The sequence below is a fragment of the Salmo salar genome, chromosome ssa22 (assembly GCF_905237065.1).
Source record: "Salmo salar chromosome ssa22, Ssal_v3.1, whole genome shotgun sequence".
Taxonomy (NCBI): Eukaryota; Metazoa; Chordata; class Actinopteri; order Salmoniformes; family Salmonidae; genus Salmo; species Salmo salar.
In genome coordinates, this window is record NC_059463.1 from 23,382,501 (window position 1) to 23,395,436 (window position 12,936).

Genomic DNA, 12,936 nt, shown 5'->3' on the forward strand with positions numbered 1-12,936 from the left:
ATTTGGCAGTACATCCAACCAGCCTCATAACTGCAGACCATGAGTAACCATGCAAGCCCAAGACCTTCATGGCTTCTTCACCTGCGGGATCATATATCGGGGGGTGGGGGTGCTCAGGAGTATTTATGTATGTAATAAAGCCCTTTTGTGGGGAATAACTCATTCTGATTGGCTTGGCCAGTCTCCCCAGTGGGTGGGCCTATGCCCTCCCAGGCCCACCCATGGCTGTGCCCCTGACCAGTCATGTGAAATCCATAAATTAGGGCCTAATTAATTTATTTAAATTGATTGATTTCCTTCTATGAACTGTAACTCAGTTATCTTCTTTGAAATTGCTGCATGTTGTGTTTATATTTTTGTTCGGTATATATGTATTTCAAATATTTTCGTTCTTTATTATTTTCCCCTAACCCTACCACCCCTACCCAAATTGGAGTAGCTAATGGACAACAATAATACAGACACAGTATACATTAGTTCGTTTTTGTTTGTTTTTAGTCCCATCCTTCAGCTACTCTCAACCCCTCCAATCTATCTCTAGCTGCCCTATATTTTTCCACTGTGCTGTGATGTTTCACAAAAGTTCTGAACCTTCATATTCTCATAGCAACTCTACAGAGTGCCAATAGCTACAATGAATGGCTAAATTACTTCCGGACACTAATGGTCCACAGAGCTCCTCCTCCTCCTTGCCACTCTATTGGAGTCAATACAAAGTCCACCTACTGGTAAAACCTTAACTGTGTCATGGTGTCATTATGGCCCTATTCCCACTACGAGATATGAAGGCGAGCCTGAGGAGCGGGGTGGCGAAAGAGAATTCTACTTTTCAATTCACATTACATCCTTGCCTTACGTTTCATTGTGGCTGGCAACAGACATTCTTAGTCCTCAGCTCAAATTGACCGCAAATATCACAGTAAGCACAATTCAACATTGACAGAAACTTTTCTTTTATAACATATTACACTATTGAATAATGCAACCAAAACATATTACACTCTTGAATAATGCAACAATTCACAAGCATGTATGTGCAGACAATTACAGGATTTATTTTCTTGTCTGTAGGCTACACTTTAGCTTCAAGACAAAAGCACAGAATTGCTATAATGGATGTCTTCAGTACCGTTAACTTATCAAAAATGAACAATTAACCCGCTCATGAGAATGTAAAAGTACAGTAGACCTACCTTACAATGTTACAACAAAATTACTAAAATGTAATCTAAACGTAAACCAGGCTTAATTTTTATCAACATCATGCAAATCCTTACGTGGTGAAATCCATTTGCAACTGAAAATGTGGGTATAAGTGAATTCACTGTGAAGAGCTGTTTTATATGGAAGCCATATGATTGTTGACATATCATGCCGCATGATTTGTCAACATGCACAATTAGTCTGTGCTTCAGTCTGATCAGCGATAGCCTACTGATAACCACAGCTGCAGGTAGCCTAGAGAAGCCTATGCGCTCTGATCCCATCTGGACCTGAAATGTAACATCATGTTTTTATAGCCTAAACTATGTATTTATAGCCTAAAATAGGCCCACTTATTTGTGTTCTGAGAAAATGTGAATGTTTTCATCCTCCCGAGAGCCAGGATTTTTTTTACTGTATGACCTGATTAGAACAATGATCTGGTCCCATCATTGCCCATATGAAACTTTAAAAACATTCTTATGACTATGTCATACTCTACAACTATGGTCCGGAGTTGGTTAAATTAGCCTACTACCAAATCAGAAGAAAAATCTGTGACCCATGAAAACAACCCCCCCCCCCCACTACTCTGGGACCTGTGATGCCACCTCTGAAATCACCACACAACGTTACAAATGAAAAAACATATCCTATTTGTATGATCCAACACAGTTATATATATGTTGGGGATGGGCTTCCATTTTTTTCGTGGCTCAGTGCAGCCGGCAGCTACTGTCAATATTTCAGAAAGTAACAGGCTGTTACTGCAATTTCAGGTAAAAACTCAAAATAAGTCTAAAATATTAGGAAAAAGTACTGTATATACAGTAGGAGTGTTGTCTCATCGAGACAATTCTGTATACACTGCACTGCATCAAGGTGGGCAACTGTCGGATGAGTGTTGTGCGCAACCTCTGGGGGTAGTGGTCGAGACGTAGCAAGTATCCAAGTTTACATTTGAGTCACAGACCGTATTTCTCCAACGTTTAGTAAGTGTGAAGAGGCTCCTTAAAATTAACTGAGCTGTTGCATTCATTGTAGTTTAATGTGCAAGTAACAAGAAAAGCTATATTGTTGAAATTGAAAAATATTCCAGCTCACAATGGTTCGTGTTGACCCTATTTCTAAGATAGGCTATAGGCTAAGCCACCTGAATAAAGCTGCATACAATGTGTTAGTCCTTTAATAAGATATGCCACCCCCCCTTCTCTGTCTTGTCAGGGCCGCATCCTGGACCGTCTGGGTCTGTGTCATCAGGTCAGGTTCACCAGGTGGTTCAGAAGACGGTTCCTGGTCCATATAAGACCAGTTCCCCCAGGCCTACGTGTGAAAGACCTGACCTTCTCTGAGGTGCCAGTCAGAGTGTATGAGCCCACGACTGGCTCACTGGGCCTGAGGAGGGGCCTGGTGTATTTCCATGGAGGAGGATGGGTGTTGGGCAGTTTGGGTAATATGATAAGACAAAAATAATGTCTAGATGATATACTCCAAGTCGATATTCACGTAATAATAAGGAATTCCCCTCGACCACGCCCACACATTATTTCCCATTGACCCCAGTGTAAAAGAGCCAACTTCGTTGTTGATTGTTTTGTTATAAAGAAATACTGTACCAAAAGATGACGAAAAGCTGCTGTGTTATGCAATTTACATGTAATCGGGTCAATAATCCCAACATCTGGTTCGCAATGCTCCCACATACGGAAATAAAGCCTGTGAGAAGAGCCCTGTGTTGTGGGAAATTGTGGGGAGCCGGTGTCCAAGTAGGCTACAGTGAGGGAAAAAAGTATTTGATCCCCTGCTGATTTTGTACTGTCACGTCCTGACCCTTGTAAGATGTAATTTTCTAGAGTAGAGTGGTCAGGGCGTGACAGGGGGTGTTTTTGGCTGGTTTTCTTGTTATCTGTTTCTATGTGGGTTTTCGAGGTTTCTATTTCTTTGTTGGGGTTGTTGGGATGATCTCCAATTAGAGGCAGCCGGTCCTCGTTGTCTCTAATTGGAGATCATATTTAAGTAGGGGGTTTTTCCACTTGTGTTTGTGGGTTGTTCATTTTTGAGTAGTGTTATTTCTCTCTGCGTCACGGTTTGTTGTTTTGTTGTTTCAAGTTATTGGTGTATTGCAAACGTTTCACGGTAATAATAAATATGTGGAACTACAACCATTCTGCGCTTTGATCCGATCCTTTAAACAGCCGTGACAGAACAACCCACCACAAAAGGACCAAGCAGCGTGGTACGGATCAGCTGGAAGAATGGACTTGGGAGGAGATTTTGGATGGGAAAGGACCTTGGAGTCAGGCTGGGGAGTATCGCCTCCCGAGGGAGGAAATTGAGGCAGCAAAAATGGAGCGACGATACTACGAGGCGCTATATCCACCAAGAGGCAAGAGTGAGAGGCAGCCCCCCAAAACATTTTTTTGGGGGGGCATACGGGGAGTTTGGCAATGTCAGGGGTGAGACCTGAGCCAACTTCCCGTGCTTACCGTGGAGAGCTGAGGAGTGAACCGGAGCCAGTCAGGGAGTCGAGCACAGAGTTTGACGCAAGATTCCGGAGAGAGGTGCTGGCGTTGAGAGCGCTGCGGCGTGGGCGTGCTGAGGAGCGAGTGACTGAACGAGCACTGGGTTATGGTGTGATGTGCACTATATCGCCCATACGCACTCACAGCCCGGTGCGCTCGGTGCAAGCTCCTCACTGGTGTCGGGCTAAGATTGGCATTCAGCCAGGAAGGAGTAGGCCTGCTCAGCATTCCTGGTCTCCAGTTCGCCTCCATAGCCCAGTATGTCCTGTGCCTCCTTCCCGCACTCGCCCTGAGGTGCGTGTTACCAGTCTGGCGCCACCTAGGCCAGTCCCACGCATCAGACCTCCAGTGCGCATGCCCAGTCCGGAGTGTCCTGTTCCTGCTCCCTGCACTCGTCCTGAGGTGCGTGTTACCAGTCTGGCGCCCCCTAGGCCAGTCTCACGCATCAGACCTCCAGTGCGCATGCCCAGTCCAGAGTGTCCTGTTCCTGCCCCCTGCACTCGTCCTGAGGTGTGTGTTACCAGTCTGGCGCCAGCCTTGCCAGTCCCACGCATCAGGATTCCAGTGCGCATTCACAGTCCAGAGCTTCTGGCGACAGTTCCCCGTCCAGAGCTTCCGGCAACAGTTCCCCGTCCAGAGCTTCCGGTGACAGTTCCCCATCCAGAGCTTCCGGCGATAGTCCCCATCCAGAGCTTCCGGCGACATTTTTCAGTCCGGAACCTACTGAGACGGCCTACAGTCCAGAACCTACTGAGACGGCCTACAGTCCGGAACCTACTGAGACGGCCTACAGTCCGGAACCTACTGAGACGGATCCCAGTCCGGAGCCTCCAGCGACACTCCCCAGTCCGGAGCCTCCAGCGACGCTCCCCAGTCCGGAGCCTCCAGCAACGCTCCTCAGTCCGGAGCCTCCAGCGACGCTCCTCATTCCGGAGCCTCCAGCGACGCATCCCAGTCCGGAGCCTCCATCCACGCTCCCCAGTTCGGATCCTTCAGCGACGCTCCCCAGTCCGGAGCCTCCAGCGACGCTCCCCAGTCTGGAGCCTCCAGCGACGCTCCCCAATCCGGAGTTTTCAGCGACGGTCTGCAGCCCGGAGCCTTCAGCGGCGGTCTGCAGCCCGGAGCCTTCAGCGGCGGTCTACAGCCCAGAGCCTTCATCGGCGGTCTGCAGCCCAGAGCCTTCAGCGGCGGTCTGCAGCCCAGAGACTTCAGCGGCGGCCTTGCAGCCCAGAACCTCCAGCGGAGGCCTGCAGCCCAGAACCTCCAGTGGCGGCCTGCAGCCCAGAACCTCCAGCGGCGGCCTGCAGCCCAGACCTTCCAGCGGCGGCCTGCAGCCCAGAACCTCCAGCTGCGGTCTGTAGCCCAGATCCTCCAGTGGCAGTCTGCAGCACAGAGCTTCCGGTAATGATCTACAGTCCGATTCCTCCGATAACGATCCACGGTCCGGTGTTACAGAAGCGGAGGGATCTGCGGGCGGAATGGGGGTTACGCCCTGAACCGGAGCCACCTCCGCTGCTGGAGGATCGGCGGGATAGTAAGGTTCTGGGTTTAGCACTAGAGCCGTCATAGACATTTGTCAACCTCCCTACCCTCCCTTTGTGTTTTGTGGTTGTTTTTTGTTGTTGTTTTTTTTGCATTCGGAGTCTGCACCTTTGGGGGGGTACTGTCACGTCCTGACCCTTGTAAGATGTCATTTTCTAGAGTAGAGGGGTCAGGGCGTGACAGGGGGTGTATTTGGGTGGTTTTCTTTTTTATCTGTTTCTATGTGGGTTTTCTAGGTTTCTATGTCTTTTTTGGGGTTGTTGGGATGATCTCCAATTAGAGGCAGCCGGTCCTCGTTGTCTCTAATTGGAGATCATGTTTAAGTAGGGGGTTTTCAAGTTGTGTTTGTGGGTTGTTAATTTTTGAGTAGTGTTATTTCTCTCTCTAATAATAAATATGTGGAACTACAACCATTCTGCGCTTTGGTCCGATCCTTTAAACAGCCGGGACATGTACGTTTGCCCACTGACAAGGAAATGATCAGTCTATAATTTTAATGGTAGGTTTATTTGAACAGTGAGAGACAGAATAACAACAAAAAAATCCAGAAAATCATGTTATAAATTGGTTTGCATTTTAATGAGGGAAATAAGTATTTGACCCCCTCTCAATCAGAAAGATTTCTGGCTCCCAGTTGTCTTTTATACAGGTAACGAGCTGAGATTAGGAGCACACTCTTAAAGGGAGTGCTCCTAATCTCAGCTTGTTACCTGTATAAAAGACTCCTGTCCACAGAAGCAATCAATCAGATTCCAAACTCTCCACCATGGCCAAGACCAAAGAGCTCTCCAAGGATGTCAGGGACAAGATTGTACACCTACACAAGGCTGGAATGGGCTACAAGACCATCGCCAAGCAGCTTGGTGAGAAGGTGACAACAGTTGGTGCGATTATTCGCAAATGGAAGAAACACAAAAGAACTGTCAATCTCCCTCGGCCTGGGGCTCCATGCAAGATCTCACCCCGTGGAGTTGCAATGATCATGAGAACGGTGAGGAATCAGCTCAGAACAACACGGGAGGATCTTGTCAATGATCTGATCTCAAGGCAGCTGGGACCATAGTCACCAAGAAAATAATTGGTAACACACTACGCCGTGAAGGACTGAAATCCTGCAGCGCCCGCAAGATCCCCCTGCTCAAGAAAGCATATATACATGCCCGTCTGAAGTTTGCCAATGAACATCTGAATGGTTCAGAGGACAACTGGGTGAAAGTGTTGTGGTCAGATGAGACCAAAATGGAGCTCTTTGGCATCAACTCAACTCGCAGTGTTTGGAGGAGGAGGAATGCTGCCTATGACCCCAAGAACACCATCCCCACTGTCAAACATGGAGGTGGAAACATTATGCTTTGGAGGTGTTTTTCTGCTAAGGGGACAGGACAACTTCACCGCATCAAAGGGACGATGGACAGGGCCATGTACCGTCAAATCTTGGGTGAGAACCTCCTTCCCTCAGCCAGGGCATTGAAAATGGGTCGTGGATGGATGGATATTCCAGCATGACAATGACCCAAAACACACGGCCAAGGCAACAAAGAAGTGGCTCAAGAAGAAGCACATTAAGGTGCTGGAGTGGCCTAGCCAGTCTCCAGACCTTAATCCCATAGAAAATCTGTGGAGGGAGCTGAAGGTTCGAGTTGCCAAATGTCAGCCTTGAAACCTTAATGACTTGGAGAAGATCTGCAAAGAGGAGTGGGACAAAAATCCCTCTTGAGATGTGTGCAAACCTGGTGGCCAACTACAAGAAACGTCTGACCTCTGTTTTGGGTTTTGCCACCAAGTACTAAGTCATGTTTTGCAGAGGGGTCAAATACTTATTTCCCTCATTAAAATGCAAATCATTTTATAACATTTTTGACATGCGTTTTTTCTGGATTTTGTTGTTGTTATTCTGTCTCTCACTGTTCAAATAAACCTACCATTAAAATGATTGACTGATCATTTCTTTGTCAGTGGGTAAATGTGCAAAATTAGCAGGGGATCAAATACTTTTTTCCCTCACTGTAGGCTGTAACGTAACAAAATGTGGAACAAGTCAAAGGGTCTGAATATTTTCCTAATGCACTGTAGCTAAGTATGTGTCAAACATTTAGTGACATGTAAGACATTTAACTTGTTTGGTCTAGTCGGTTTGTAACTCTATTCACTACTTGTAGCTGTATAGTCCGTTTGTTTGTGTTGGTCTTGCCTAGCTTAATTTTCTGGTTGGTAGCTAGCTAGCACTCACTCACATGGTTGCTAGCACCATCATGAAAAGTTTTTTTTTTTCTTTCTTCGAAGTAGTGAGAAAGCTTGGGAGTAGGCAATATGGAAAAGTAATCTTTAGACATGTACTTTTCTTAACTGTAGTTTTGCAATTGACTAAAACAAGCAGACAACAAGAAAATTGTGTTTGAAAAAGGTAAAGATTTTGCTGTGAGCAAATGGGGTAACCTAGGTAACCACATGTTGTTTTCCCGACAGGCGGGCGTGGCTTACTGATTGGGAGTATTGCTTGTCTTGCGAAATGTTCATCCTCTGTTTACTAAGTCTAAAACTCATTTTCTGTTTCTTGTGATTAGATACTGCAGATGATGTCTGCAGGCACATTGCCAAGGAGGCTGAAACCACTGTGATTTCTGTTGGGTAACTTTTACTTTCTGACTCACTGCCTCAAAATGTGATTCCAAAGCAGATTAATGCAGTGAAAAGGGCTGTGAAGCTGTCAAAGACTTGACATGTTGCTCCTTTCTCTACCCTCATGCCTTTTAGATATCGGCTTGCCCCTGAACATCGGTACCCCACTCAGCTGGATGACTGTGACGCTGCAACGTGCCACTTCCTGTCTGTGGCAGAGGCAGAGTTCGGGGTGGACCCAGGCAGAGTGGCTGTCGGGGGTGATAGTGCTGGGGGAAACCTGGCAGCTGCACTATGCCAACGTCTGGCCAAGAGAAAAGATGGACATCTGCTGTCTCCCTGTGCCCAGGTCCTCATTTACCCAGCTCTGCAGATGGCAGATTTCAACCTGCCCTCGTACCAGCAGAATCATGCTGTGCCCATATTGTTCCGTGGCCGGGTGGCATTCTACTTCCTGCAGTATCTCAACGGGGACACGTCAGTGTGCCAGGACCTGCTGGAGGGGAACCACATCCCTGCTGAGATGAGGCTAGCCTTCAAGGAGTGGCTCTCCCCAGAACACCTCCCTCCTGAGTGCAAGGTGCGGGGCGAACTCCAGCAGGTACACTCAGCCTTAGACTACAACGGAGAGGTGTACCACATAATCAAAGACGGTTTGGATCCGGAGGTCTCGCCGCTCCTAGCGGAGGATGCTGTTATCCGTCTGACCCCACCGGCCTTTATCCTGACCTGTGAGTACGACGTGCTGAGGGATGATGGGATCCTATACAGGAAGAGGCTGTTGGACCTGGGACTGGACGTCACATGGCATCATGTTCCAGATGGCTTCCATGGACTTTTGGATTTTTTCAAAAAGGGCTGGCTAACCTTCCCGTCTGCAACACAAGCTATAAATAGTATTGTAAGCTATGTAAAAACACTTTGAGAAATGGATGTTGAAGTTTGATCTCTCTTTCATGTATCTGGCAAGTGACTTTGTTCTGTTTACAGTAAGGGAAAGCAAATAAACACCTACACAGCTTAGTACATGTTTTACTCTTATTTTAATCAATTAAGGCATTCATTTTCATTTCTACACAAAATATAATAATATTCATTATTTTTTAAATTAAGACATATACAGTATGTATAGCATGTATGAGCTATAGACTAACTGCTGCATAATTCTCTGACATTTAATAATACGGAACCATTCTAAAGTATTGCATGCAAGTCTTATTATAATGCAGGTCCTGTGCCTTCTGTTTGCCTCCAATACTGCTCCCGTATTCTGTCTGTCAGTCACAGAATGCTTGCTGTATCCATAGCAACAGAGCTTCCTCTTCCTGTCTGGTGCCTATGTCACAATAAGATCAGGAGGAATGCACCATCATCCGTTCTGTTTGATCTAACTATGCTCTGATATTAGGACCAAACCAGTTCATGATCAGCTGTATGTGACACCATGTTCAGTACCATGTACAGTATGGGCAAACAGGAAAATGGACCCAACCTGGCTGGAGAATAGAGCAGAGGCATGCAAACAAAGTTCAAATTGGAAACTGGGTGGAAGAGAAACTGCAGGTAGGGTTTATAATCTATTACATGTTACATTTTCAGAGGAAACTGTCATGCCTCAAGAAGAAAAACACTTTTGGGAGTCAGCATTCTCCACCCTAGGCATCAGGAAATGGAATTCCCTCCCCACTACCTTATGCACTAGTGACTTAGATCCTTCTCCATGGAGATCAAAGTGTGGATCAAGGAGTATCAATCCAGCACACTTTGACTAATTCTTATTGCGCTCAAGTTTCAAGTGTCCTGTATATATGGTATTATTTGTTCTATTTTATGTTTCCTGTATTTGTTTTAATCTGTTTTATGCATGTGGGTTTAATCCTGAATGCTGATTGGTTAAAACCACATTCCAGATGGTGTCTATTCCACAAGTTACCACCAGCTAAATCTATGACGTGCACAATCCACTGTCTCATCAGTTTAGCCAAGCAATTTATAAACTTGATATCCACTATAAAAAAACATCTAGATATTATCTCACATTTCTTTTAGACTAACATTTTGTTTTCAACAGCGGAGATTTGAATAAACCTTGCTGTCTGTCCCTCCGACATTTGCAACATTGTTTCAATATTCAAATTTGATCTCCAGCTGTCCCATAGCAATGAACCTGTCCGGAGTCGCGGCGAGACAGACAGGCAGGCAGTGTTTCTCAGACAGTCGAAATCATGAATTGAAAAAACGTTAAGCAATACGAAGTGCAGCCAGTTTGCAGTCTTTCCAGCTTCAGTTTGAAGTGATTGTGTTAGCTGTGTTTTTGTCTATCTCCTCTGAACAACAGTGTCCTGACGAGTGAGCAAATTTTCTATGCCAGGTGAAATCTGTTACTAGAAAACATCTTAAACAATTGTAAATGCAGCTACTTTGCTGTTATTCAGGCTGCACTTTTTGACGTGATTGTAAGTTAGTCGTAGTTGGCTAGCTAGCAAGCAAGGGATAAGAACAGCCAGTATGGCAATGGAACATTAAGAACGAACAACTGGGTCGCGACCATAGATACAGAACAAAAAGACTGAATGACTGAGTCGCGTCTCTAGCAACAGAACCAATAGAATGAATGACTTGCCGGCTTGGGTAGCAACCCTAGATTTGTGTCAGGACTAAATCTTGTGGAATATAAATAAATTCATCAGAATAATGTTTTTAATGAAAATATGTCAATCATTATTTGAATATGTTGGTTGGTAACCCATTGTATAAAAGTGATAATGCCCTTGAAGCCGGTGTTTGGAGGATATATCGGCACTTCGTCTAGGGCTTAACAACACCCGTGCCAATATATCTTCCAAACCCCAGCTTCTTGGGTATTTATCACTTAAATATCTCACTATACTACTGTGTGAGTGATGTGTTTTATTTATTTAGTTAACTTAACTTAGGACTGCCGATGCAAATTAGTTATGCTTAGCTAACTCTGTTGCAAACATTCGCTGTCTGAAATTTGTTTAAAAATTGCAAATGGTCCCTTTAAAATAAACTACTACTATAATCAACGTTTATTTGGGGATTTTCAGCGAATTTCAATTAATTGCTGTTGGTATTATGCATTGCCTGTGATGAATGTTGATTATTCATCAAATAATGCAACATTTGGCAAGAGTCATCAACAGTCATTATCAAGAGTTTTAATTACAGCAAAGTGTGGGCACAGCAGCCTTTCCTTTCTATCCAAATGAGATTCTCCCAAGAAAAACCTGCACTGAATGTGAGAATGTGCTGTATCTCCTGCTTTCTGTAGCCAAAGATCTTCAACAAACTAGTTCAATGGCTGGTTTCCAAGGGTTCTGCTGCTTCTCAGTTGGTTTGCAAATCTATACAAAAATGATTAGAGGGCTTCATTTAAGCTATCTACATCAGCACAGACTCCCAGTGTGAGAGACTTGAGAGTCAATCTAATTGCATTGATGCCAAGCAGGGCCATGGGCTGCTGCTTCAGGATCTGACTAGAGGGATAACTTTAGAAATACTTTACAACACCATGGATCGATGGTGAAGTGTGAGTTTTGCTGAGCTCATGCTGGGCTCAAGCTTAAGTGGCTGAGCATTCCCTCTTCTTCTCATCCTCCTCTCTCTCTCTCCTCCTCCTCTTCCTGTCAATTTACCTTGTCTGTCCAAGACAGTTCACTCGAGAGTGTAAGACAGCCAACAGCACCAACTGTGCAGACTACCAGCCACAGAGGGCCAGATGTCATCGTGAGACGAATGGCGCTGTGGAAAGCTGAGGTCAGCCTTACACAGCAGGATCATGATGTTATTAGCATTAGCAAAAAGCTAGTGAAGTTGGGTCTAAAAGTCTGTTAGAGCAAAATCCAAACCTAGACCATTCGCATCCCCCGAGATAATGAGCTAATCAATCAAAGAAACAGTGTGCCCTCTTGTTATTGTTTTAAAGCCATGATGACCAGAATAATAGTGTGTTGTGGTGTGTTCCAGGGCGTTGCTGCCAAGCTGCTTCTCTCCCACCACGGCACGCTGCCCTCCCATTACCTGGTCACCCTCTATGATGAGATGTACAGGCGCCAGGGCTCCTCCACCCTGCCCACATTGTGCTCCTGGCATCCAGACAGGCTGGCGAGGATGCCAGAGAAGTCTGACCACCACCGTTATCCAATCCTGTCAGCTGTAATTACAAACTGGTGTCAAGTAAATAAAAGAAGTCAAGAAAAAAATAAGTAGTGTTCCACAGTTAAAGTTTAGGCAGAACAAATGGCCTTTGATTATTCCAAATATGTCACAGATATATTGTAACTAATGACTGCATCACTGTAACAGCTGAGCTCTCTCTCCTTCCCTTCCTTCTCCCTCCTACCTCCAACTAACTTTGGCCTGGTGGAGTATAGACAGGTTCATCTGGACCAGCAGTAGTCCCCATTCTCAACGCTAAGTGTGTACAGGACAGCGTACCAGAGGCACCCACTAAGTGCTTTCTGCCAGCCCCGCTTAGCCAGGGTGCCACGTGACCTTTCCAGCAAGCTCCATCCTGCCAATCTGAACAACAAGGACCTGGAAATGAAACAGCAGTCCTGTAGACAGGTCCAAGACAGCTCGGTCTCCGCCAGCCTCTTCCCTCCCCTCTCTTGGGTGTAGACACAGAGCTCAGGCTCACAAGCTGTTTAGATACTCAGGGGCCAAACTCAATGTGGTGCTGTTTGAGAGTTACATTTTTTATTAGTCTGAGGCATGAAACATTTAATGGAGCAGAACATTTGGGAAATCAAAAGACGTAAAAATTAAACAGGAGTCTCATTATAATCTCTTAAAGTCTAGGCTCTCTCTTCCTCTGTGTGTGTGTGTGTGTGTGTGTGTGTGTGTGTGTGTGTGTGTGTGTGTGTGTGTGTGTGTGTGTGTGTGTGTGTGTGTGTGTGTGTGTGTGTGTGTGTGTGTGTGTGTGTGTGTGTGTGTGTGTATATGCAGGAGAGGGAGGGATGGAGAGTCCGCAAATCATCTGATAATTTAGGATAATCACATGTAAATTATTTTTCTTCACACTTAT

At 45.5% G+C, this 12,936-nt stretch overlaps 2 protein-coding genes across 2 annotated transcripts in view; both read left to right on the top strand.

The window, feature by feature from the left end:
* The window catches only part of aadacl4 (arylacetamide deacetylase-like 4), a 10,556-nt gene extending 1,647 nt beyond the window's left edge, over window positions 1–8,909 (top strand). Inside the window, exons 2-4 of the mRNA XM_014166641.2 lie at window positions 2,428–2,653; window positions 7,832–7,895; window positions 8,022–8,909. Of these exons, the coding sequence (XP_014022116.1) occupies window positions 2,428–2,653; window positions 7,832–7,895; window positions 8,022–8,811 (1,080 nt within the window). The 3' untranslated portion in view covers window positions 8,812–8,909. The remainder of the gene's footprint in view (window positions 1–2,427; window positions 2,654–7,831; window positions 7,896–8,021) is intronic.
* Window positions 8,910–9,129: 220 nt separating this feature from the next.
* Window positions 9,130–12,704, top strand: LOC106582982 (uncharacterized protein C1orf158). Its single transcript, XM_045705629.1, has 3 exons — window positions 9,130–9,449; window positions 11,560–11,666; window positions 11,877–12,704. The coding sequence occupies exons 1-3, from the start codon at window positions 9,368–9,370 to the stop codon at window positions 12,117–12,119; spliced, it is 432 nt and encodes a 143-aa protein (XP_045561585.1). The 5' UTR covers window positions 9,130–9,367; the 3' UTR covers window positions 12,120–12,704.
* The last annotated feature ends 232 nt before the right edge of the window (window positions 12,705–12,936 follow it).